At 39.7% G+C, this 25,326-nt stretch overlaps 6 protein-coding genes across 9 annotated transcripts; 2 read left to right on the plus strand and 4 right to left on the minus strand.

The window, feature by feature from the left end:
- Positions 1 to 137: 137 nt before the first annotated feature.
- Positions 138 to 1,684, minus strand: LOC115761447 (arrestin domain-containing protein 17). Its single transcript, XM_030703214.1, has 3 exons — positions 1,508 to 1,684; positions 374 to 1,387; positions 138 to 315 (listed from the first exon to the last, which is right to left on the minus strand). Exons 1-3 carry the CDS (start codon positions 1,617 to 1,619, stop codon positions 173 to 175), a joined length of 1,269 nt encoding a protein of 422 aa, XP_030559074.1. The 5' UTR covers positions 1,620 to 1,684; the 3' UTR covers positions 138 to 172.
- Positions 1,685 to 3,633: 1,949 nt separating this feature from the next.
- Positions 3,634 to 5,942, minus strand: LOC115761513 (arrestin domain-containing protein 3). The gene is made up of 4 exons (XM_030703282.1): positions 5,831 to 5,942; positions 5,435 to 5,760; positions 4,042 to 4,690; positions 3,634 to 3,980 (listed from the first exon to the last, which is right to left on the minus strand). Exons 1-4 carry the CDS (start codon positions 5,940 to 5,942, stop codon positions 3,634 to 3,636), a joined length of 1,434 nt encoding a protein of 477 aa, XP_030559142.1.
- Positions 5,943 to 8,195: 2,253 nt separating this feature from the next.
- LOC115761475 lies at positions 8,196 to 9,984 on the minus strand. The gene is made up of 3 exons (XM_030703242.1): positions 9,801 to 9,984; positions 8,929 to 9,696; positions 8,196 to 8,606 (listed from the first exon to the last, which is right to left on the minus strand). Exons 1-3 carry the CDS (start codon positions 9,913 to 9,915, stop codon positions 8,386 to 8,388), a joined length of 1,104 nt encoding a protein of 367 aa, XP_030559102.1. The 5' UTR covers positions 9,916 to 9,984; the 3' UTR covers positions 8,196 to 8,385.
- A 2,840-nt stretch (positions 9,985 to 12,824) lies between these two features.
- Positions 12,825 to 18,084, minus strand: LOC115761377 (arrestin domain-containing protein 17). Of its 4 annotated transcripts, XR_004017736.1 has the most exons (6): positions 17,200 to 18,084; positions 15,683 to 16,035; positions 14,841 to 15,627; positions 14,024 to 14,439; positions 13,518 to 13,653; positions 13,116 to 13,173 (listed from the first exon to the last, which is right to left on the minus strand). XR_004017736.1 is itself a non-coding variant. In XM_030703129.1 (5 exons), exons 1-5 carry the CDS (start codon positions 17,312 to 17,314, stop codon positions 13,043 to 13,045), a joined length of 1,500 nt encoding a protein of 499 aa, XP_030558989.1. In that variant the 5' UTR covers positions 17,315 to 18,084; the 3' UTR covers positions 12,825 to 13,042. The 4 variants fall into 4 exon arrangements, 2 of the variants coding, with proteins under 2 accessions (XP_030558989.1, XP_030558988.1); XM_030703129.1 differs by lacking the exon at positions 13,518 to 13,653 and having other exon boundaries at positions 12,825 to 13,173; positions 14,326 to 14,439; XM_030703128.1 differs by lacking the exon at positions 13,518 to 13,653 and having other exon boundaries at positions 12,825 to 13,173; positions 14,257 to 14,439.
- An 87-nt stretch (positions 18,085 to 18,171) lies between these two features.
- Positions 18,172 to 19,536, plus strand: LOC115761379 (pyridoxine/pyridoxamine 5'-phosphate oxidase). Its single transcript, XM_030703130.1, has 3 exons — positions 18,172 to 18,422; positions 18,485 to 18,544; positions 18,604 to 19,536. Coding segments are annotated over exons 1-3 (741 nt in total). The 5' UTR covers positions 18,172 to 18,421; the 3' UTR covers positions 19,284 to 19,536.
- A 171-nt stretch (positions 19,537 to 19,707) lies between these two features.
- Positions 19,708 to 21,072, plus strand: LOC115761735 (pyridoxine/pyridoxamine 5'-phosphate oxidase). The gene is made up of 2 exons (XM_030703620.1): positions 19,708 to 20,479; positions 20,538 to 21,072. The coding sequence occupies exons 1-2, from the start codon at positions 19,760 to 19,762 to the stop codon at positions 20,619 to 20,621; spliced, it is 804 nt and encodes a 267-aa protein (XP_030559480.1). The 5' UTR covers positions 19,708 to 19,759; the 3' UTR covers positions 20,622 to 21,072.
- The last annotated feature ends 4,254 nt before the right edge of the window (positions 21,073 to 25,326 follow it).

A 25,326-nucleotide genomic window follows, 5' to 3' on the forward strand; every position in this document is an offset into this window, starting at 1 on the left:
TAAGAAACATTTCGAGAATCAAATCAGACGCACGGCGCCAAGCTACCCTCCAAAAGGCAAGAACTCTATTAAATTGAATAAAGTAAAATTACATGTATTGACAAAAAAAAAAAACAAAATACAGGTACGTTTATAAATAGAATAATATTACATAAATATATTTGCATGCTCTTTAGAGCACTTTTTCGGTTTCAGCATGATCCATTTCGTAGTACAGATACCGTGGTCTGAAATCAATCTGTTCCCCGGACATGGCGTGTTTATCCCTGTTCAGATTGGTGGCCACCATGAATTCGGCTTCACGGAACTTGGAAGCTACAAAAAAAATACAAATTAATACATTTTATTTAAGAACAACTGCTGCTCAGCTCACCCAGAGAGCTCATGGAGGCGCTTAAATTGGGCGCAGCTGTGGCAAAGTTGCCAGCTTCGGGCGTTCGAGTGGATGCGCCGGCTACGCCCACTGCCTGTAGCTCGCCCAGAGAACGAGACGTGCCCGGATCCTGCTTAAGGCCCGCCTGCATGGTCGGCGTCTGGTAAATAATAATCGGCAGTTGGGCCGCAATAAAACGATCTGGAAGATTGGTCTGCACGAGGACTTCCACCTCGTAGCTGAGCTGTAGGCAGGCGCAGGCGGCGGCGCTCAGTGAGGGCGGGGTCTGTGGCACTTGCAACGTGTGCAAATGCTGAAAATTGAGCAGCTCGTTGCGTGGACAAGTGTTCAGCTGATGGCTGCTGCTGACTAGATAGCGACGTTCCACCTGGCTGGCCACATGCTTCGGCTTGTCCTGCTGCCAGCCGACATGCGTACTGACCAGATTCAGCTTGTAGATGATGGCCTTTAGGGGCAGCTGCTGCGCATTGTGCAGCCGCACGTGCACCGAGATGCCCATGCCCGGCTCGTAGCCAGTACGGGGAATGTCCAGCTGCAGTTGCAGCGGTCGCTGCCAGAACTTGAGCGAGGGTGTCTGCTCCAAGGCGGTAACCTCGCAGGGTGTCAGCAGCTGGCCTGGCTGCTGATTCAACTCACAGCGCTGCAGCAGCTGCAATCGGAGTGTCAAAGCCGGCTCCGGTGGCAGCTCCGCACTGCGTTGCAAGCTTAGCTGGAGCGTGTAGCGTATGTGTCCATGTGCGCCTTCATAGCTGCTGGGGCAGCTCTGCGGCAGCTGCACACTGAAATCGTATCTATAGGCGCCCGCTGCCATCAGCTGCGGCAGCGCTGCCTCCGAGCCAACAAAGTAATCCACCTTGGCAAAGTAATCCACACGCTGGCCAAAAGCAATGGGCGGCTTGAGCACCTGTGGCTTGCCCCTGGACTTTTGTTTTTTTTGCTTTTGCGGCTTCAGCCAGGAGCTGCACGCATAGCCATTCGATTCCAGGGCGATAGCTGTAAATTATATATACACATAAAAAATGCATTTGCTTATCTTTCAGATGGCTTTCGTTCAAATTGGTTTGATCAACGCATGATTCATGCCTTATCGCCTGGGCGCACGGCATGACTCACCTTTGATTAGTGCCCGCTCCGGCAGGGTTAAATAGATTTGACCGTTGACCGTCTCGCCGGCATAATAGACCCCACTGGGCCGCTCCAAGTGCAGGTCACAGATTTGGCTCATTGTGAAACAATTCTTTACCGGTTGACTGGCGCGCGCTGTCTGCCAAACTCTGGACAAATGTTTGGCCTATTAAGCGGGCCAGCGTTGCGGATCTTATCGGCATTCAACATGTTGGCCAAGTGTTATTTGTATGTTTATCTAATCGCCCATACGGGGTCTGTGGCCCTGCTGCGATTGCAAACGCAGAGCACTTACTTGTCATAAACAATTAGCAAATTTAATTAAATACGCGACCCGCCTGACGCGCGATAGTTGCCAGGCGTTGCATACATTCAGGCTAAGCTAAACAGACTAATAAATATAAATACATATTCAAACACACTGTACACACTATATATATTTGTAGCTATGGATGAAACAAATATATTTCCAAAAAATTATGTCTAACATTTTTGAAAAAATATTCCTAGAAATAACTGAAAAACTTGTTATTTCAACAGGTGCTTAGCTCGTAGAGTGCAAACCCTAACTTAAATGTGATTCCGTGTGAAATTCGTTTTTATACCCTGAGCCCATTAAAAATGGGTATAAGGGTATATTGTATTTGTGCAAAATCCAAATGTATGTAACAGGCAGAAGGAAGCATTTCCGACCCCATAAAGTATTTATATTCTTGATCAGCACCAATCGCCGAGTCGATCTAGCCATGTCCGTCTGTCTGTCCGTACGTCCGTCCGTTCGTCCGTCCGTCCGTATGTATGAACGCAAGGATCTCAGAACCTATAAGAGCTAGAGACTGTAGATGCTCCTAGTTCCCGCGCTGATCGAGTTTGTTTCCAATAATCGATAACTCACTCCGTTTCCAAGCAATCGATAAATCGATATCGATATCCTGTTTTTTGGGCAATTTTGGTAAATAATGAGAGTCACCAAAACTTTACATATAGCTTCTAAAATGGAATATATATATGCATTTGATGTTGGAAGAAGAGGGTTCAGGGTATCCCCTAGTCGGGAGCTCCCGACTAGAACCTCTTACTTGTTAATATTACATATTTACGGAAAATTAAACTCTTATAGGAAATATGGAAAATAGTTCTTGTAACTGGAAGTTGACGAGCGGAAGTTGCGAAGGAATTAGTTAATTTTCTAATTTTTGACAGTGAGTTTTGAAAGAAATATAGAAATCCTACAAATGTATATAAAAGTAGCATTTCTACTTTTTCGGCACTTATATTTAACAAATAATATTATATATTATAATTTAACAAAAAATTCGAAAAAAAAATTCTCTAAAAATGTACAGCACATATCAGACCTAGGGGACAAAAATTAGAATGTGAATATAATATATAACGTGAATCATGATTGTTTGAATTCTAAGTAAGGCAATCTAAATTTTATTATTTTGACATAATACGTTTTGGCAGAAAATGAAGAGCGCTTGGCATCATTTCTAAAATTGTGTTTTATGCTAACTCCTATATTGTCCAGCAATAATATATTAAGATTAGAGATATATTTAAAAAAATGCATTTTTCTCGAATAAAAATGTTAGAAAATTTTCAATTATATTTACGTTAAGATTAAATGAATAGTAAAATACTTATAAGTAAATATCAAAGATATTGGTCGTCGAAAGTTGCAAATTCGGAAATAAATTTCCTTTGTTTTCCAAATAAAGCACATCATAATAAGCTAATGTTAGATCTTGGCATTTGTGTTTGTATACGAATTTATTTTCCAATTATGAACACGTTAGTCTTAGCTTAAATACATTATGTAAAACTATATAGCCAAGTCATTTTTTTATATTATCGTATAATCGTAAATATGCATGTAAAAAGCCATGGAATAATATGCTAAAAAACTTTGTTGGCACATAATAAGTTCGCTTGGAATAAATTTGAATTTTGGATGGCAGTAAAGTATAGTTATATGAGCTATGAGCGCTTCCAATAAGACGGATAATGATACACTCGAAAAAATATTTCATTTATCTATCTCTGAACACTTAAGTCTAGTACAATCTTACGTAGTATACCACCAGGGTTTCTGCTTAAGACACTTGCATTTAGAATTGATGCTCCGCCTGTGTTTGCAGCGGCGCCGGCTGATGCACCTGGGCCGTGACATCGAGCACGGCCAGTAGCTCCTGCTGCTCCGACTCGCTCGGGTCGGAAATGGGGCCACATAGCGAGCCAAAGGTATCCAGGCTGCGACCCGTGTGATCCGTATCGAGTGAGCCATAGGAACGATAGTAATGCATATCCAGTCCGGAGTCCTCCAAGATCAAGTCATGCGCGGGCGCCGCGCCTATAAATGTGCTAAAGCCCGGAAATTTGGGCAGGTGTACACGCGGCTGACTCTCCAGCGTTGGCTGGCTGCCACCCAAGGTGGCAAAGCTAAAGGAAGGCGGCACTGCGGCAAGAGAAAATAAATGTACTGTGGCATGCAGCATATTCTTCAACTATACACTCACGGCAACTATCATACGAGGGTGGCTCATCATCCTCCACCACCTGATGCGTCTCATCAGCTGCCGCCTCAGTTTCTTGTGGCGTCTCCTCCTCCACCGTTGCGGGTCGCGGCTGCACCCGCTCAATCAGGCGCTGTCGCTCCGGCGTCGTAGTGCGTCGCGCCGGCTGCTGGGTGCGCACAGTGGCACGCAAATGCTGCAATGGCGTGGTGCCCACCACAATGGGAACAGACAAATCCGTATCGTAGTGAAAGTAGCCCGTCTTCAGCTTGACCTGCAGCGTATAGTGCAGGAATACTATGTAGTTGGGATTTAGTGTGGAACGGGCCGTATCCATGGGCACACAGATGCTCGACTCATACACCCTCTTGGACAGCCTCAAGGTGCGATCTGTGATGATATCCTTGCAGAGCGTTTTCGTGTAGAAGTTCCGTTTGACCGGCTTGCGCGAGAGGAACACAAAATGTTGCTTTATGGACACCTCAAGGCCAATAATATCATAGTGCGGCGATTGGTTGTCCACCTCCACGCTGAATGGCACCTCCTGCAGGGGCGTAAATCCAGATGCGGGCAGTGCCAAGCTGGAGCTAATTGGTCCGGAGATGCAGGGCCAGTGGCAGAGGTATTTAATGTTCTCATCCTTGACGGGAAGCTGTGGCAAGGAATCGAAAAATCCTTGTGAACAAAATATTGGATATTTTACAGGGCTTAATGCGCAATCTTTGAAATCATCGAATATGACATATAACATGTTCTGAGCCTCTAGACAAGTACAAATCCATATTACAAATATTTTCTTTGTCAGGTTCTCACGACGCTTTCTCGATTTAATTTTGGGGAAGATCTTTTTTTTAATTGCAGGTAGCTCAAAAGTGGAAAAGGGCTAACTTTGACGACAATGCCGTAAGGCTGGTAGATATCTTAACAATTTTATCAATTAACAATTTCAAACATTTTATGGAAAAAATATCGTTTAAAGGTACTCTTTTGAATTTCACTATATCTTCTCAATAAGTTGCCAAATCTTACTAATAGTCATTATTTCCCTGAGTATGCATCTGACATATAAGCAAAATCTTATCAAAATCGGACCGTATATCCTCTATTGTTCCAATGATTAATCGATAATCGTGCTGCACAAACGCCTTGTTCATATCTATAATAGTATTTAAACTTCGGCAACTATTCCTGTTTTCTTACAAATACTTTGTCATGTAAGCTCCATCGGAGCAATATTTAAATGTTTTGTCAAGCCAAATACAATTCATGTTTCTTGTTCTACTCTTGACTTCCATATTTTATCGCACCACACACACATACATATTGAGCTTTAATGAAAAATTATTTTTTCTTGCCACGTTCCTTTGCACTTAATTGCCACATTCGAAAAACCTACCGCGAACTCCGAGTTATAGTTAAGATCCAATGTCTGAACGACCATAATGGGTTTGCGAAAGATCTCATCGAAGCCCCAGGGCTTGTCAATGGTCAGTGAGATATTGTACGCAATGTAACCATACGGACCCTTACAGGTGCTAGGGCAGTCTGGGGGTATGCGCAGGGTCAACACATAAACATGTACCCCGGCACGGAACAGGGAGTTATCGAAGACATTGGTCCGTGTGTGCAGATACTGCTGATGGCCCGAATAGTTGGATGTCTCAGTTTTGCCACTCATGGACCACTGCACCTTGGCCTCACCCTCCAGGGTTACATAGACAGCTGCAGGGAATAACAACAGGCATCATATTGAGCTGGTCTGGAATGGGTATCCAAATGGGGCAACACCCACCATTCACGCGCTTCACCTTGTCCGTGCGCAGCAGAATGCGTCCGCTGATGTATTCGCCGCTGTTATAGACGGGATTCAGGCGATCCAGCTGAAAAACACAGGTGGTGGGCATGGCTAATACGAGGATGCACTTCACATCACAGCCAACAGACAACAGACAACAAGGAACAGGATATTAAAACTCAACTGAACTTTGGCACAGCCAGACGCGCACTGAGCACCGCCTTTGTGTTGTGCGTCTGTGCGTTTCAGTATATTCTCGGGCCTCTTGTTCTCTCGCTTGCTCGCAGCATCCGGCCGTGCTTTCGCTTTTGCCAAGACAGTACGCCTGCGGGGGTGCAGGGAGAGGGGCGCGAATCAATAAGTTGGCGCCATGCGTCTGTGTAACCGTCTACTGTCTGCTTCTGGTCAAATATTTCAAAGCTAAAACGTTACCAAATGGAGCAATGCTTTGTGGCTTGGGGCCTTTCAGTTTCTTTGTTTGACTGCCACCCTTAAAGGCTGAGCCCCAAACAACAATAACTGCGCCGCCATGTCCTCAATGGCGAGGTCAGCGGCGCTCTGTTTGTTTGTTTTTTTCTTCGATTTTGGCGTACGTTTTTCATATATCGTGGCCAAATCTGTAAATTTGTATATTTTTGGCGGCAATAAGTGCAGCCTAAAGCCTGCACGCATTCGATTTAAATGAGCTGCACACTATTGGTGCCACAAAATGTGGCAACAACAATTAACAGCATTACTCAGCACTTGCGGAGCTCTTCAGATAGCCCACGCACTCGATTGACTCAATTTACTGTAGATAATTGCGGCAACGAGCTCGCCTTGACCCGTTCCCACAATATGGCTTCGCCTATTTGATTAGGGCACAACAACAAGGACCATAAATAGATTTTGGCCTAAGTGGGTTTATGGAAGCATTAAATTCAATGAGAACTCAACTGGTTCTATTTAAAAAAAGCAGCAGGAGTTATTGATGCTTAATGTTATTGTTTTGATTATTAGAAGACATATAATTTTTATACCCTTGCAGAGGGTATTATAATTTTGACGTGAAATGTGTAACGCATAGAAGGAGACATCTCCGACCCCATAAGGTATATATATTCTTGATCAGCAACAACAGCCGAGTCGATAAAGCCATGTCCGTCTGTCTGTTTCTATGCGAACTAATCTCTCAGTTTTAAAGCTATCTTAATGAAATTTTGCAGAAGTCCCTCTTTCTGTTGCACGCAGCACATATGTGAAATCCAGCTGGATCGGACCACTATATCATATAGCTGCCATAGGAGCGATCGGTCGAAAATTAAGTTTTTGTATGAAATAACATTTTGTTTACCAAGATATCTTGACCAAACTTAGCATTTATTAGTTTTACTTTACTCATCATATATATGCAAAATCCTATTAAGATCGGACCACTATATCATATAGCTGCCATAGCAACGATCGGTCGAAAATTAAGTTTTTGTATGAAAAAACATTTTGTTTATTAAGATATCTTGCCCAAACTAGGCATTAACTATTTTCCCTGTGCTACTTAGATACGGGCAAAGCACTATAAGCCGAAGATAGCCTTTTTTTCTCGTTTTATTAGCTTTTATTATTATTATTGGAATTATTCTTAGTATTATTATTATTATTATTATTATTAATGTTTGTATTATTAATATTATTATTATTATTATAATTATATTCATGATTATTATTCTCATTATTATCATGATTATTATAACTATTATTATTATGGTATTATAATCCTTTTTATACCCTGATCTTGATCAGCATCAATAGCCGAGTCGATCTAGCCATGTCCGTCTGTCCGTCCGTCCGTCCGTATGTATGAACGCAAGGATCTCAGATCCTATAAGAGCTAGATACTAGAAATTTTAGATGTAGATGCTCCTAGGGCCTGCGCAGATCAAGTTTGTTTCCGATAATCGATAACTTACTCCGTTTCCAAGCAATCGATAAATCTATATCGATATCCTGTTTTTGGGCAATTTTGGTAAATAATAATAGCTAGAGTCACCAAACTTGACATATAGCTTCTAAAATAGAATGTATATATGCATTTGATGTTGGAAGAAGAGGAACATTATAACAATTTGACTAATATACGCATCTTTAAGTTTATTAGGGTCCATCCGCGAACAAAGAATAATTGAAAGTTCGCAAATGTATTATTTTACTGAAATACTTTAAATTGTAATTAAATGCAATTTTAAAGATACATGATTAAACAAGAAAAACAAATTTAATTAGCCTTTAAAATGTAATGTAAAATATATACCAAATTTTTTCAAAATTTATTCTTATATTTATCAAGACTTAATAGTATATTAAAATATTGTTCAGATATTAACTCGATTGGCTTCTAAAACTTAATATACGATAGATATGAATCAATTTTACTCTAGGCTAGATAGAATTATATCAAAAGAAATGATTCTCAATCAGTTAAAACATATCACATTAAATAAATAAAGAAGCATAACCCTAATGAAAACTGTAAAAACATTCAAAGATATTTAAAGACCTGCACGTACTCATTTATGTTAATTGGATACTTCGAGATCCCAACAATGACGCTTATCTGTGGGCAACATGTTTTTATAGAAAAACCGCAAAGCTAATCGCACGTACGACTGTTTCTTTTGGCGCCGCAGCAATTTCAGGTGTTCCCCGTGCCAGGTAATACTTGGGGCGCTCGATTCTCTGGAACAGCTGTGGGTCAGCTGATTGATGGATGAAAACAGTAAATCATTTTCACACAAAGCTGGAAAATATAATAAACAATAAAGAAAAGTTACAATGTGGCTTGCGAAGATTAAATACCCTTACAAATACACATTTATAGTGAAAACTTTTTTGTTATAATTATAATAATATTAAATTAGGAATAGGCAATTAAATGTTTGCTAAAACCGAATAGTCGATACTCGATTATTTTAACTAGTCGATCCTTACAATTTATTTATAAGTGTTACAATTCTAGATAAATGCACCAAAGTGAGTAATTAAATTGTATGACCCTTTGTAAGAGCATTAATTGTGTGTGCACGATTGCTTAACCATGCGTCAGGCACTCAGACACTTACCCAAATTAACAAAACCAAGCGAAGTACCGACCGTTGGGCTATCTTTGACGTCAACAGGTGGCGCAACAGTGCCCACCAGCAAGGGCAATCTCAGAGTCTCGCTGCAGCTGCTCCATGTCTCCAAATAGTAGGCGATCTCCATGGGTTCGCCAGGCAGACTCATAATGGGCGCCGTCAGTGGCAAATGCAGTTCAGCGGCCAGGGCACAACTCTCGTCCAGCACGCGCTGCACACGCTTTGACTTGGCCACGGGCTGTTGGCTTTGATAGGTAATCGATTGCAAGAGACGGGTTTGGCATGTGGCAGGCACAGTGGCATGCAGCTGATAGGCAACACGTTGACCGGGCGCAAAAACGCTGCGCAGCAAGCTGAGCCTCAGTGTGGCACTTGTGCTGCACGCAGGCCGCAAGTCGACTAGTTCAATGCGCTTTCTAATGCACAATCGCTGCTGAAAATGCTTGTCATGCTTGCCACGACGTTGCAGCGTCACGTGCAGCGTGTAGCCAGTCGCGCCCAGTGGCAGACGGCAGCTGCACGGCAAGTCGTGCGGCAGCTCGAATTGAAAGCTGCAGCGCTGTGTGTCGCCTGGTGGCAGGTTGAGTGTCTGGAGCAGTTGTTGCGTCTGCTGCAAGTGCGTCTTGTTGGCCACATAACAGATGTGGCCGGGCTCAGTGGCCGCTGTGCTATCATTGTGTTCGATGAGTGGCAAGCTGGAGTCTGCCTCCCGCCAGCTAATTTCGCTGCGGCAAATTAAACTGATGCTGACAGCTGGATGTGGGTTGGGGCAAATGTTATCAAATCTAATCAGTTGCCTGTACCAAACGCCGAAAAACACAAAAATGCCATTTGACAATTGACAGAAATCCACTTACCCTCCAGCTGTAGCGGTTTCTTACTGGCGCTCAATGCAATCGAGCCAGAAACTTGTTCGCCAGTGTAATAAACCGCTGAAGCACGCGACAAATTAAATTGACAATCGATGGGCATAATTCTCAAAATTAGAGGGTATTCAAAATAATTGTCTTCAACCTATTTCGCGGCACGCGATCTAATTCAAGTGCGATCTGTTCGACAGACGGCGCGCGAGTGACAGCGACAATGACTCGAACAACAATCACAATAACAACTGTTGCAAACTTTTTGCTTCAATTGTGAACGAAATTTGTTCTTGTCGCGATATAAAGATAATTTCAGTTTACGACAGCGCCTAAGCTCGCTGAGTTTTATTTATAAGTACATATAAGTATACTCTGTTTATTATTATTATTTCACTGGCGATTAGCCCAAGTCTCTGGTTGAAACTCTCTGCTCTTCGCAGCACTTGCACAATAACCAGTTGCGTTGCTAACCTGAATGCGGCTAAACAAACAGGTTCTAATAGTTTTGCGCCTGTTTTTAACGAAAAACAAATAGGAATTTCTTCGACGACCACTTGCTACAAGCTCGGAGTTACATCAAATTGAAGAAAAAAGAAAGTCTGCAAAGTGCTTGAGATTTTTAAAGTTAAAAGTGGTTTTATACGGATAATCGCTCTCAAATGTAAGTGTCCTAGATGAGTTTTACAGCCAAAGCGATACTCTGTACACGCCCTGACATTCAATTTTATTAAACACAAAAATAAAAGTAAATACTATTTAGGACTTTGTTATACTCTGTACGCGCCCTAAAGATTAAAATTAATTAAATGTAATTAATTTGTTTAACAGGTTTCTTATGCGCTTTAAAAGAAAACAAATATTGCCTTAGGCTTATTAATACTTTGTACACGCCATATAAATTATATTTTATTAAAAACAATCTGTTTCTGAAGCCATTTAAAGTGAGCCGAATGTTATTTAAGATCGAGAAATACCTTCTACGTTGTTTTAAAAAGTGAAACAAATATTCTTTAATGACTTAACTATACACTTTATGTGCCCTAAAGATTCAATTTATTTAAATGAAATATATTATTTCAGTGATTTATTAAATGTATAACATATTTTCTTCTTAATACTCTTTTCGCTCGTTGAATATTAAATATTATATTATATTATATTATATTATATTATATTATATTATATTATATTATATTATATTATATTTTCAAATATATTTATTTTAAATCAGTTTCTGGTGCGCTTTAATATAAAAACAAATGCTCTCTTAACACTTAGCAATTCTTTGTACATGCCCTTAAGATAAAAAGTAATTAAATTATATGTATTTTAAATAATATCTGGGTCAAGCCCTAAAGCTTCAATTTTATTGAATACAATATATTTTAAATTAGTTTCTGAAATGTTTTAACAAGTATAATAAATATTCTTTTAAGTAAAAAAAACCAAAAGCCAAGTTTGATTTAAAACTTCTAGAGTTCGGCTAGACCTACATAGGGCTATTTTTATACCCTGAACCCATTAAAAATTTGTATAAGGGTATATTGTATTTGTGCGAAAGCCAAATGTATGTAACAGGCAGAAGGAAGCAACTCCGACCCCATAAAGTATATATATTCTTGATCAGCATCAATAGCCGAGCCGATCTATGAAATTTTAGATGTAGATGCTTCTAGCTCCCGCGCAGATCGAGTTTGTTTCCGATAATCGATAACTTACTCCGTTTCCAAGCAATCGATAAAAATCGATATCGATATCCTGTTTTTTGGGCAATTTTGGTAAATAATAAGAGCTAGAGTCACCAAACTTGACATATAGCTTCTAAAATAGAATATATATATGCATTTGTTGGAAGAAGAGGGTTCAGGGTATCCCCTAGTCGGGAGCTCCCGACTAGAACCTCTTACTTGTTACGGTTAAACAGGTGCTAAAACTAATTAAAAATACACCTTACACCCAAAGTAATAAACTTTTTTTTAAGCCATAGCGCCTATAGATTCTTAGATAATTGAATTAATTTTATAAGAATACATCGTCATTCGTATTGCAGCCTTAAAATATATCTATTTGATATGATCTAAGTTGACTGCTATGTCATACACTTACAACGTATTATAATACCCGATCTACAAATATATTTCAAAGGGTGAACAACATCGCGTGAGTAGTAACGTTTATTGAAGTAAAGCAACGAGCTCGTTATCATACTTATATTGAGCTCCAAAGTATGCAAAAAACGTTAACAATAATTATTTGTTTGTATTTATTTTAAAGCAAATACTTTACCTACCAAACAACCCAAGCAAATCCAGTCTGAAACAGTTCATTGAGCTCCCATAAAATGAGTTTCGTTTTTGTTACCAAATAATCATAAAAAGACGACAAAAATTTAAACACACTTGAATTGGATATACACATAATAATATATATATATATATATTTATATAGTATATTGTTCCATTTTTGGTTTAATTTGAATGAATTGAAGACAGAGTATTTCTTAAGAGTACTACTGGCTAGACTGGTTACAAATTAGAGGAAGTACACAGAGTTCATTAGCATTATAGAAATAGTTGTAAAATTAACTAAATTAAGATATATAAGATAAATTTACGAACAATTTTAGTATTTTTAATTAGTTAGGATTGGACATAAATCAATACAAATTGAAATATAATTTTTTATTCAGTAAATTTGAGTGTTGTGTATAGTTTTTCGTAGTCATTATAAACATTTAAAATTGTGCAAATTGTTATATACTTTGCTTAAGCCTAAAAGTTTGTCTAAGTAGGGTTTAACTACGGTGATTAGTTTATTATCGTATGATGCCATACAATTATTAATAATTTTTCTTTCTTAAAGTTTCAGCCATAATAATAGAAAATCAATTAAAATTAATTTTAAATTTGATTCAAGATGATTCCCTTAAAGTTGAAGTTAGGAAGAAAGTTACTCAAAATAATGAACAAATAATTTTGAAATAAAAATATATTATAATAAAAAACAGTAGTATTAAATAGATTTTACATATGTAAGTTAAATAAATTACAATTAATTTATGCGCGCAACTACATGAATAATTGTTATATTGCAAAAATATCTATTGTATTATGCTGTTAAACGAATTTCATCAGATTAGACTTAAAAACTATATTCGCGCCATGAATTTTAAATGTGTTTCCGAGATTATTTTTGATTTTCGATTAAATATGTAAATTGTTGTTGCTGTTCTTCAATTATTTCTTCTCATAGTTCATAGGCTCATCAGTTCCATGGGTATTCGCACTATTTGCATCCGTTGCCAAGACCCCTTCCTGCTGCACTCCACAGCGAAATTGTGTATTCGAGGTTTCACTGTAGAGTGTCTCTGTTCGTTGTTGAAATCATCAAAATGTTGCATGTATTTTTGGGAATGGGGGAGCGGTAACAAGAGAATAAATGTACAATTTAAGTATATCTGTGAGACCCTTCGGTTTGGCTTACAACTAGAAGTAAGTTGTTTCCAGAAAAATGCAAACTAATTAATTGAAGTGAATAAAGCTATGACAAACTCTTATTGGATACTAAATAATTTTGTAAACTTAATTGCTAAGCACAAATTACATCAATTTGAATATATGATATATAACTTTTTTTTATATATGTATGTATATGCTTAATTTAAATTTCTCGAAAGTTTAATGAATAAAAGAAACAAGGGGGCATACATACTTAGTGTGAATATATGATTTGCTTTTTTCGACGTGCAATTTAAAATTAAATTTTAAGGAATAAAATGTTATTCAATATGCCCTGCAAAGCATTGAGATTTGGCTCATATGAAGATCGGAAAGCACGAAAACCACAACTAGAATTTGGTAAGGATGGAAGCAGATAAAACAGATAAGGAGTTTATATATGATATCTAAGCAGATGTATAAGACTTATATACACAGCAAAGAGTTCAAAACCAGACTTTAAAAATCTGTAAAATTTTAGCCAATTTAAATATTAACTTCTATATTTTTTATACTAAAATTTACTGATTAAAAAGATACTGGCTCTTCAACTACGTATATTGTGTGTATAAAACCTTTATACAATTTTTAAAATTAGTTGTTGTTTTTAAAGCGGACATCTCAAGTTATATTTAGTTTCAGGCACTTGCAGTATAAATTGAATTAAAAAACTTTATAGCAATCGGACAGTGATAAGGCCTCTTTTTTATATAAAGCTACCCAAAATCAAAGCCCAACACTTTGCAGTTCTTAAGCTTATAAAAATATTTGATCTAACTACTTTGAAATAGAAGGGAATAAAAAAATTAATTTGAATAAAATGCCACTCAGCCATTCAATTTGATTAGTTTTGCTTTGCTTTTGAGTTATTATTTTTTGTTTTTTTTCTTTTTTGCAACAGTTCTTTGTAACAATTTGGGTTTATGTGTCGGATTCAGTGGAATCATCACTACCGGGCGGTATGGTCGGTGTCTCATAATCATAATAGACCGGGTAACGCGGTTTAAAGGGCTCACGCTCACTTGTTACATCGCACTGAGCGGACATAATGCTGCTCATGCTAACATTTGTCAGGAATTCAATATCGTCGCTAAATTTTTCGCTTAGCGCCATGGCATCTTCATACGAGGGCGGCACTGCAATTAATGATAAAGATCAATATTAGACAATATTAGAAATATGGAATATAAAATGAATAATAGGAAATATTTCTTAGGTTTAATTTGTGCAAAGGTATTTCTTAAGTTTTGCAACAAAGTTTTTATGAGGATTTTCTACAGTCTTGGGTCTTAGCAATACTTTTCTTGGATAAAAACGTTGGAAACTATATTTTTTTTTATAAAATGTTTATCGATTGCAAATTTATTTATCATAAAGCTTCCGTAGAAACAATCGGATTAAAATGTATGGCTATACATAACACTTTTTTGATTCTCAAAGTAGACTAAAGCTTTCTTTTACTACTATAAAAAGGGGGGTGCATGTTTCCTAAGGATTTATTGGGTCTTATATAGCTATTCCAGTTTGTTTGTCTTACTCATGGGTATATAATCTGGGGGACTATCGCTATCGCTGGTTACTAATATTGCTGGCATGGCGGGCCTTAGGGCGGCAGTCGTTGGCGTTGATGAGGGACTTGTTTGGGCCGGCAGTGTTGCACCCGAGCGTTGCATGGCCTGTGTTGCCTGATTGTTGCTGTTGTTGTTGTTATTGTTGTTGGTGCTGCTGCTGCTGTTGTTGCTGCTGCTGTTTGGTTGGGTTCGCTGCTGTGGCCGTTGCCTTTGGTTCTGCTGCGTTGACATTTGGAAATGTTGGCTAACTACTTGATGCTGCTGCAACCGCCGATTAAATCGCAACAGAGCATCGGGTCCATCCATGATGGGTATGCTTCCGATGGTCAGCGGTATTTTGAGTTTCAGCTTCCAATGGAATTCGGTTGGATTCACAATGATCTTAATCGAATAGTTAACGCTAATGGGGCAGGTCGGCTTCACCGATGTCGGCGGTATCGAGGGTAGATCCAAATAGCCCCTGTAGACTTTTCTCGACCAGCGCAACACGTTGCCGAACTGCTTTAAAGCTATCAGATGCTTATCATAGCGATACTCGTGCTGCGGATCGTGCGATTCATAGCTAACCTCCTGCTTCAGCTTAACTTCGCATTCGGTCATATCGATCGACGACTCGTTGTTGATGTACAGTACAAAATGTATCTTCTGGCCGGGTGCATAGCCGCAATAGGGTGTTGAAAATTTGACCGTCAGTGGCCCGGTTGGGCAGCAAAAGCTCCAGAAGCGCTTGCGATCGAGTATCTCCAGCGGCACCTTTTCAATATTTAATGTTTAAAACTCAGAAACATTTAGCTCGGGAGTGGCTCACCCTGTAAATAGCATCTGCATTCAGATCCAACGGTTGTATCACGGTAAATGGCAGCTTAAACACCTTAGGGTAGCGACCCGATCGTTCGATAGTCGTTATGATCTCATAATGTATCTGGCCATATTTGCCATCAAAGGATGTGGGCAGATTGTCGGGCAGTATGACATGAAACGTGTACGAATATTCGCCGGCTAGCCAATCGATGCACGAGTTGCCCGCACACGAGCCAAGGACATACGATCTCGATGACAGATACGATCGATAGGCACGGCACATGGCGCGTTCGCTGTCCCGCGGATATCCCTTTTTTATCCAGCGTATCTTGGCATAACCGCTGACGGTGACATGAATGCCTGAAAAGAGAAAGAGTTAAGTAGGGAGAGAATTAGATGTAAATTTAATATAACGACTAATTGTATTGAAGATGTTTTAATGTAATGTACAGCAACAAGTTTGGAGAAATAACAAATTGGAAAGAACATTTTAATAATCGAAAAACGTTTATATTAATAAATATATAATATACATATAAAAAGTTGTGTGAGTTACTTTAAAGAGTTCACGTTCATGTAGGCTTTGAATTCGGAGATATGTATGTATTTAATTTTGGGTTATACAAAAATATAGCTTGATTTATTTTATTTTTTTAGCTCTGTAAAAAATTGAGAAAGTAGGATAAGTGTTTGAATTAAATGAATGAAAATTAAAATAAAACCAATTATTCAAATGATAATAAAGTTCGACTTTCTTCATAATACTAGTTTTTATTGCATTAATAATAATAACAATAATATCAGAGTCAAACAAAATATTGGTGTACTCCAATAGCTCTTAGTATTTAATCTAGTTTATTTTGTGGGAAATGAAGTTTTCGTAAATTTCCATTGCTCCTAAGTGGCCCTTTCAGCAAACGAATCAGCTGAAATGTCAGACGACAAAACTTATTACCAACAAATTAAAATGCACACGGACAACTTTATCGTCATCATCTACAACGACAACGACAACGGCAACAACAACAAGAAATGGATTGCACTTGCCACGCCTTTAACGAGTTCATGGATAAATAAAAAATGGCGGCATGCCAAAACAGACGCCACACAAAATGACAACAACAACAACATAAACGAAACTAAAGGGAGAATGGCAAATAACTAACTGTGCAACGGGAAAATAACGGTAACGAGCTCAACGAGTCAACTCAGCAGGGACATGCGACAGCAACAATGGCAACAGCAACAATAACAACAACAATTAATTGCATAGCACATTCAAAATGGTGACAATTATATGTGAGGTTAGGTTTGATATTTGACCGCTGAGAGATACAATTTAATAAGGACATCAGCGCGTGTCCTTCGGCAATTCAAATGGGTTTTCAGTGCAAATTTAAAATGTGAACATGACCCAAGCGGCACGTTACCCAGAAGTCGTGTGAGTCACGTGTGTGTGTGAAGTAAGGAGTGGAGTGGGTTAGGGTAGGCTAGTTTTGGGTAGGTTATTTGGTATCTGCTTACCTTTAATGCGCTTGGTGGCATCGACGCTAAGATCAACAACGCCAGATAACTCCTGTCCGGCATAGTAGACACCTTGTGGATTATTATCAAATGATATAAGGCACTCAATGGGCATATATTGCTATATATTTTGCGTGTGTGTTCGTGTGTGTCGCGTGTGTATGTGTGTTTTAGTGTTTCCGTGTGTGTCCGTGTGAGTGTGTGCTTGGCTTTGATTAAAAACAGGCCACAGGTATAAAATATCACGTTCGCTTTTGGTTATCTTTCAAATTAATTGAAATTTATATATATTTAGTCGCCTATCAAGCCATTTGCTTTGCTTCGTTTTTGTTTTTGCTGCTACACTGCATTTTTTCACTGCTGCCCCGCCGCATACACACATGCAGCCGACCTCCAAAGAATTAATTTTCGAAGAGCTTTCGTATTTAACCTACTTTATTGTTGCACAAAATTGCAAAACGTTTTTACGCACAATCCAAACAACAAGCGTTACTATAAACAACTCTTATTGAGTTAGGCTTTTCAATTTTTAGCGTATTAGAATTCAACTTATTTGTGTATCATTAATTTCTACTTGTCTGTGTGTGTGTGTATGTGTGTGTGTGTGCCTGAGTGTTTGTGTGTATGCCCCGCTTTAGCCTTTTTCTATATTTTCTCGCTTGCGTTTCGCACACTATGCGCTTTACTTTCGCACACGTCCAGCAGCCGCTCGTGTTGAAGTTATTCTGTTCTCTGTTCGTATACGAAAGGCAGATGGGACTTGAGCCAACAGAGGAAGCCACCGCATAGACATGCGCTCTCTCACTCTCTCACACACATGCACACACTCAACAAATATACACGCATGCAAGAACGTAACTGCCTTGTTTTTGTTCACGGCTTGGCGGTTTATTTATCACTCTTTGGCAGAGCTGTCAAATGATGTGAACAAATATATATTAATTATTACTCTATCTAGTAGTTAAAATTAAAAAAAAAATTTAATCAACTTTTTATGGTGTACTTTTAGGCTTAGCGCAGCGCGGCAGTTCCTTTACACAACAGCTGCACAGAAGTTAGTTTTGGTATTTTTTAGCACGTTTCAAGCAACCAAATTCAACAGTGTGGCAGCACTGTCGCTTGCTGTAAACAGCTGTTTTACTCATATCGCATCATATCGCAAGATTGCAGCGAAATAATCATCTAAGTACTTTAGTTTCACAATTTAATTTGACCTTCGAAAAGTACGTTGCTGTTTCTTTAAATAAACCAACGCCTATTAATTATTGCACAACCCAAAACATAGTGAGGCGACTGCTAATTGTGCGCAAGATGAGTCAAGCGGCTTCCATTGATCAACTTTCGGGTGAGAACTCGATTGGCCGCAAACCCTTTGAAATGGATATATAATAATGTACATTTTAGCGCTGCGCATGAAATATAACGAGCGCAAGGATGCTTTTCTGGAGCAGAACATAAAGGTAAAGGATCCGTTTTGCCTATTTCGCGACTGGCTGGATGCCGCCCTAAATACCAAGGAGATCATAGAGCCAAATGCCGCTGCCTTGGCCACGGTGGATGCCTCGGGCAAACCCTCCAATCGTTTTGTGCTCGTCAAGGAGGCCAGCTTCGAGGGCTTCACATTCTTCACCAACTACGGCAGTCGCAAGGCGGAGGATATTGCATGCAATGCAAATGTGGCCATTGCCATCTACTGGATGCCCCTGCGTCGCAGCGTGCGCATTGAGGGCATCGCCGAAAAGATTTCACACGAGGCATCCCTCAAGTACTTCCACGAGCGTCCGCGAGCGAGTCAAATTGGTGCCGCCGCCAGTCCGCAGAGTCAGCGCATACCCTCACGCAGTTACCTGGATGAGGTGGAGGCGGGCATTAAAGCAAAACTGGGAGCCGATGGCGAGGTGCCGCTGCCCAACTGGGGCGGCTACCTGGTGCGACCCAGTATCATAGAGTTCTGGCAGGGACAAACGGATCGCCTACACGATCGCATACGCTTTCGACGTGGCCAAGGAGTAGCCGATGAGATCGATGATCAATTGGTGCACAAGGGAGAGAACGGGTGGGTCTATGAGCGCTTGGCCCCCTAAGGGAAGCAAGACCTAAGAATAGTAGATGATGCGCATTTGTAATGTCTTCCAGAATAATTGGTAATGAGGAATATGCAAAACTTTTTGAAAGTTATTTGAAATATCATAATTATAAAAGATTTAAAAATGTACGGGTAAAAGTTACTAACGAAGGCATAGTTATTACAGAAAGTTGAAGCGTTAAATACAGACGTCTGAAAGCACAATTATATTCTAAACAAATAAAATATATATGAATTAATAATACAAAAAATTTGAATCTATTTAATTAAACATGTTTAGTAACATGTATATTGATCCCACGTAAATATCGTCGCCAAAAGGCGATCTTAAATAAATCTTGTAATTAAAGCAAGGATCCTAAGCGAACTGTTCAATTCATAGGTATTGTCTCTACCTCTTCCTCAGCTTTCATAACTAAATATTTAAAATTCTCTATACATATTCGGCATGTAAGTATCAAAATTTTTGATCAAATGAAGCTGGGCCCAGCTTTAAAACAGAGGCTTCGGGGTGTCGCAGCTGCGATGCATTTGCTGACACCCCGCAGCCGCAAACAATGTCCGATGCGTAAGATGGCCGCCAGAGTTGCATCGGAAACCTGCCCAGAATTGCAGAAGTGTGCCACAAGCATCGCCATCCGGGAGCCGTATGCCATTCTGCAACACTGGCTGACGATGGCTCTGAATGAGGAGCCAAGGTGCGAGCCTCGCATGGCCTGTTTGGCCACCGTGGATATGGCCGGGCAGCCTGTCACGCGAATGACCAACGTCGAGCAGATAAATGCCGCTGGGCTTACATTCTATACGACGCTGGGCAGTCGCCTGACGGGCGAGATCACCAACAATCCTCATGTGTCGCTGCAGTTCTTTTGGCCGCACATGAGACGCAGTGTACACATTGCCGGACATGTCAGTCCCGTGTGCGCTCTGCAGGCACAGTTGCAGTTCGCCCGATATCCGCGTGAAGTGCAGCTAAGCATGCACGGCATACCAAGCAGAAGAAGCGGCATCTACAGCAGGATCAAGGAGCATTTCGCCAATCTCTTCAGAAGTGATCGGGTGCAGGAAGTGCCGGTACCCCGCGATTGGGGCGGTCTTCTATTGTGCCCAACTTTATATGAGTTTTCTCAGGTGGGCTCCGAGGCGCCGGGCAGGCGGTGCATGCGTTTTCGACGCTGCCTCACGCTACCACGGGTAGGTTGAGACCTTGGTACAGTACTCTCCAAAGGCTTATTTACATTAATTGCTTTAGGGTATGAGGAATGAAACATGCAATGCGGATCGCTATGATTGGGTCTTTGACAGCTGCACTGACCATGATAGCTGCATAATTTAAGCCAAGACATAAATGCTGTTGTGTCATAATGAATATTTCTTTTTTTTTCTTTTTGGGTATTTCTGATTTTGACATTCAAGAACAGAGCCGCAAAAAAATTAACAACAAATGTGGTGGCGTTTAAAAATTTAATAAAAATTCTCAAGCAACAGAGCACACACGCATACGCATATAGGGGGCTTTAGCTGCAGAGGCGTTAAGGAACTGCAGCCAAGCGTAAAGAATAATGCCCGACGGAATGTGCAAGTCTCAAAACAACAACAATAATAATGTCAACAAGAAGCATAGGCAACTCCACAGCAAAGTAAATAACGAAAGCCCAGCCAAATCACAACACCGGAAAAGTGAACAATAAAAAGAAGAAACAGTCTGCATAGCGGCTTGTGACTTGTAGTGCACCCGCACCGCCATAGCCCTACTCACTCTCTCTCTCTCTCTCTCTCGCATGTGCGCTTTATTGTTTACTTTGTTGTCATCTATGCTATACATACTATTCCGCTTGCGTGTTTTTGTTTTGCTCGCTTCATTTCCATGAATGTGAGCTTCGCATTTAGCGGCCGCTTTTAAAGCTTCTAGCTGCCGTGTCTGTGTGTGTGTGTGTGTGTGTGTGTGTGTGTGTGTGTGTGTGTGTGTGTGTGTGTGTGTAAGAGAACTGGTGGATAAGGGAGAATTAAACTGCGTCTGGGCCTGTTTTCCTGCGAGAAAATTGCGGCAAAGGCAGAGAGCGAAAAAACTTGTTGGTCGAAGGCTATTGTGCTCTCCGGATACAGAGTTGCCGTATGTTCTAAAAGTGTCGGATATATGTTCTGAAGAAAAATGTGCACGCCATTTTATGTTGCATTTCATGCATTTATAATCTTTATATAAGCTACGAACCTGTATGAACCCAGTTTTAAATCACAATGCAGCTTGCAGTTCATCTAAGATGTAATATTTTTAATTATCATTTTATTATTGCTATATTAAATGCCGCCTGACAACCCTCTCAGGATAACGGCAACGGCTGCCCATGCTAGCAGGCTAAGGTCCATGCCGTGCTCGCTAGGCCGCCAGCAGTGAGGGTTGCCGAGTCGTTCAGTACGCCGCGCGGCTCAAGCTCAGCACGAAACTCGCAGCTCGCAGGCAGGCCACCCAGCGGAATAAAATAGGCTAAAATTCAACAATAATTTCCAGCGGTAGACTTACAACGCATTTTGTATATTTTATTAACAAACAGAAAATCTGAAAACTCATCAAATAAAATCTATGTGTTAACTGTGAACTGTTTTTTGTGTACAAACGATTTTGCTAGTGTTTTTTCTAAGTGTACCTATATGAGTGTGCTTTAGATTAATGGTATTTTTCAATTTAAACAAAAATAGTTAGTGTTGCTTAATTATATATACACAATTCATATATATACCTTAACCAAATATACGTACATATATACAAGTTAGTGTGCCAGTATTTTTGCTAAATGTATTGTTATTGCGATAAGCCTATTTATTTAAGCACACCTTAGACTAATTAATAAAGATTATAATTGAAATTAACGTACTTTTAATGCAGCGCAGCAAGCTGTCAAAAATAACGGAAGGCGTGTCAGTTACTATCAGAAAGTAACTGCTTGTGTCTGTGTGAGAGAGAGTTGCTTTGCAGGACTGTGTACGTGTGTGTGTGTGTGTCTGTGTGTGTGTACGCGTGTTTTAGATTTTTACATAAGCAGCGCTGACAGCGCCAGCTCAAACGGCCACCTGCGGCTACATGTCGGCTACGCAACAAAGGGTTCCTTTATATAACTCTAAAACGCGCAGCTGTTCCTGCAACGTGACAGCTAAAAGCGTATAGCGTAAAACGTGCAACGTGAAACTTGCCTTGCAGCATTCCAAGAGATTTGCAAAAAGCAGCGTCAACAGCAACAACAACAGCTAGTTAAAGTTTAGCGATAAACCAGAACAATGGCTAACTTAAAACCCAATACACTGCACGTAGACAGCCTAAGCCCGCGACAGCGCAGTCTGAGCAGCGGGCTGAGCAGCGCCTGCAGCTCCGGCAGCGTATCCCCAGTGCCCATCATACCGATCATATCGATTAGCCGGGATGGGGATGAGTCCGAGACAGAGTCGGAAATTGATACGGAACCGGCTCGCATTTTTCTTCGACGCATGTCCACCAATATAAAGCGCAACAACAATCTGGTGAGCATCCAATTAAACTGTTCTTCTTGTTGTTTTTGTTTATTATCCTGTGGTCCAGTCGCCTTTTCGTCGCGTTGCAGTCGTGGGGAGCACATCACCAGCCAAGTTTCTGGAGCGGAAGTTACATGCCGCGCCATGCAGACGCACTCCAACGTACATATGTATGTATGCGGGCTAGGATGGCGGGGAGGGACTCTGTTTTAGAGTGTTTCTGTTTATGTTTGTTCCTGTCAAAAGGTCATCTCACAGTTGTTGCGTTCAAGTGGTTAGTAAATATTTTAAATGTTCGCATAAGCAAACGTAACACAACTGTTAGGGGGCAGATAGCAAAGGACTTCTCTACCACTGCATTTCCAGCGTAGGTCAAGGTTCACAAGTTCCACAAATGAAATGACTCTGCCTTGACAGACAGACATCAGCTTTGGTGAAAATTGTGCTTTGACTAACTAATGTAGGATGTAAACATTAATCATATAAGTATTAAAGTTGGATTAACGAAATAAGATAATAAAATATTATTATTAGAGCAGCAAATCATAAATTACTAGTAGTCGCCAAAACGCCAATCAAAAATGCAATTAGGTAGTATGTTAATATTCTTTTGCAAATTAATAAAATTTTTCGTAATCCCATTTTAATTATATTTTGATGTGCGTAAGCATAGAAAAAAAGCAGCACGAAAAACCGGACTTTCAAATCAGTCCTTTATATATTTTAATTAAAAGTTACCATAGTTGCAAAGTCAAAAACCGTAAATAAGAGTCAGAAAAGTCGCGCCAAATGCGAGAGCCTGTAAATGCAACAGGGGCAGCTTTTCAAACCAAATGAGCGCTTTAATTAAGCTCTTCCTGCTACCCACAGCTCTTCATGTATTTGTATAGTATAAATATCATTTTTTTATTCATTGCCCTTCGTTACGGGGTATCAGGTGGACAACGCGTTGTATGAGTAAGATGACCATTTTATGTTAATCATACGCATCGTTGCACATTGCGTTGCGTTTAAGGGTTGGTTTATTTTATTCACCCAGTCAGTACAGAAATATTTATAGCTGCACCTCAACTGAACCGACGGGCATTGTCATAGTTAATATTTGAATTATAATACGGGGATGTGCATGCTAAAAACTTTTACCATAAATTCCCACTGGCAACCCTTTCCAATTACTCATCCGTTTTCTTATTTTCATTTTTTATATAAATTGTTTTCCCGCAATTTGTTTTGAAATTGAGCGCATTTGTCACTTGGTTTCGTTGCCTGGCAGTTTACATTTGTAATATATTTGTTATACCCTGAACCCATTAAAAATGGGTAAAAGGGTATATTGTATTTGTGCAAAATCCAAATGTATGTAACAGCCAGAAGGAAGTATCTCCGACCCCATAAAGTATATATATTCTTGATCAGCACCAATCGCCGAGTCAATCTAGCCATGTCCGTCTGTCTGTCCGTCCGTCCGTCCGTCCGTTCGTCCGTCCGTCCATCCGTCCGTATGTATAAGCGCAAGGATCTCAGAACCTATAAGAGCTAGAGACTTGAAATTTTAGATGTAGATGCTCCTAGTGCCCGCGTAGATCGAGTCTGTTTCCGATAATCGATAACTTACTCCGTTTCCAAGCAATCGATAAAAATCGATATCCTGTTTTTTGGGCAATTTTGGTAAATAATAAGAGCTAGTCACCAAACTTGACATATAGCTTCTAAAATAGAATATATATATGCATTTGATGTTGGAAGAAGAGGGTTAAGGGTATCCCCTAGTCGGGAGCTCCCGACTAGAACCTCTTACTTGTTTTTCAAATAATTTTGAGCTGAGAGGTGTCTAAAATAAGATCATATTAAAGTTAACTGAATATTTGCTTAGACCTAGTTTAAAATCAGCTTTAAAGCAGTTTGAAACCTATTTTAAACCTGATTTAAACATGCTTTTAAATAAAGAAAAATAAAACTTACTTTTAGCCTGCTTTTTAACCTTTTCTAAAGCAGTTGCAACCTACTTTTGGAGCCAACTGCAAGCTGGGATTTTGAAAATATGTCGTCAGCTTCAATTTTAAATTTTAATGCGCTAAACATTTTAAAATTCCTTTTTATTTGAAAATATTTACCTTATATTCATCAGATTCTTTAAAGCCAGCTTTAATAATAGAAAATGTCTACCTAAAAGATGAAACTGATACTAAATAAATTATCCACACAAAAAAACGCAAAAACCTGTGCAGAATTTTAACACAACTTTGGCTGGCTTTATACTTTTGTCTGTGTCTGTTAGCCCTGTCGTAGTCTGTGATTCACGGCCAACCATTTAAAAGACGACAAAAAAAACAGCAGCCCCCTTTAACTTTGCAAAGATTGAAAAGTCTTTGTTTTTGTTGTGGCACAATGTCTGCCACTTGTGGACTTGCCGCAGTATCCATAAGATACACGCAAGCCACACAGATACAGTGCCAGATATGTATCTGTGTGCATAGGACTGTGTGTGTGTGTTCTTGCATTGGAAACTTTGGCGCCGTCTTAAATATTTACGACTA

Source organism: Drosophila novamexicana, unplaced genomic scaffold, assembly GCF_003285875.2.
Source record: "Drosophila novamexicana strain 15010-1031.04,08,12 unplaced genomic scaffold, DnovRS2.1 tig00000485-arrow-pilon, whole genome shotgun sequence".
Classification (NCBI taxonomy): Eukaryota; Metazoa; Arthropoda; class Insecta; order Diptera; family Drosophilidae; genus Drosophila; species Drosophila novamexicana.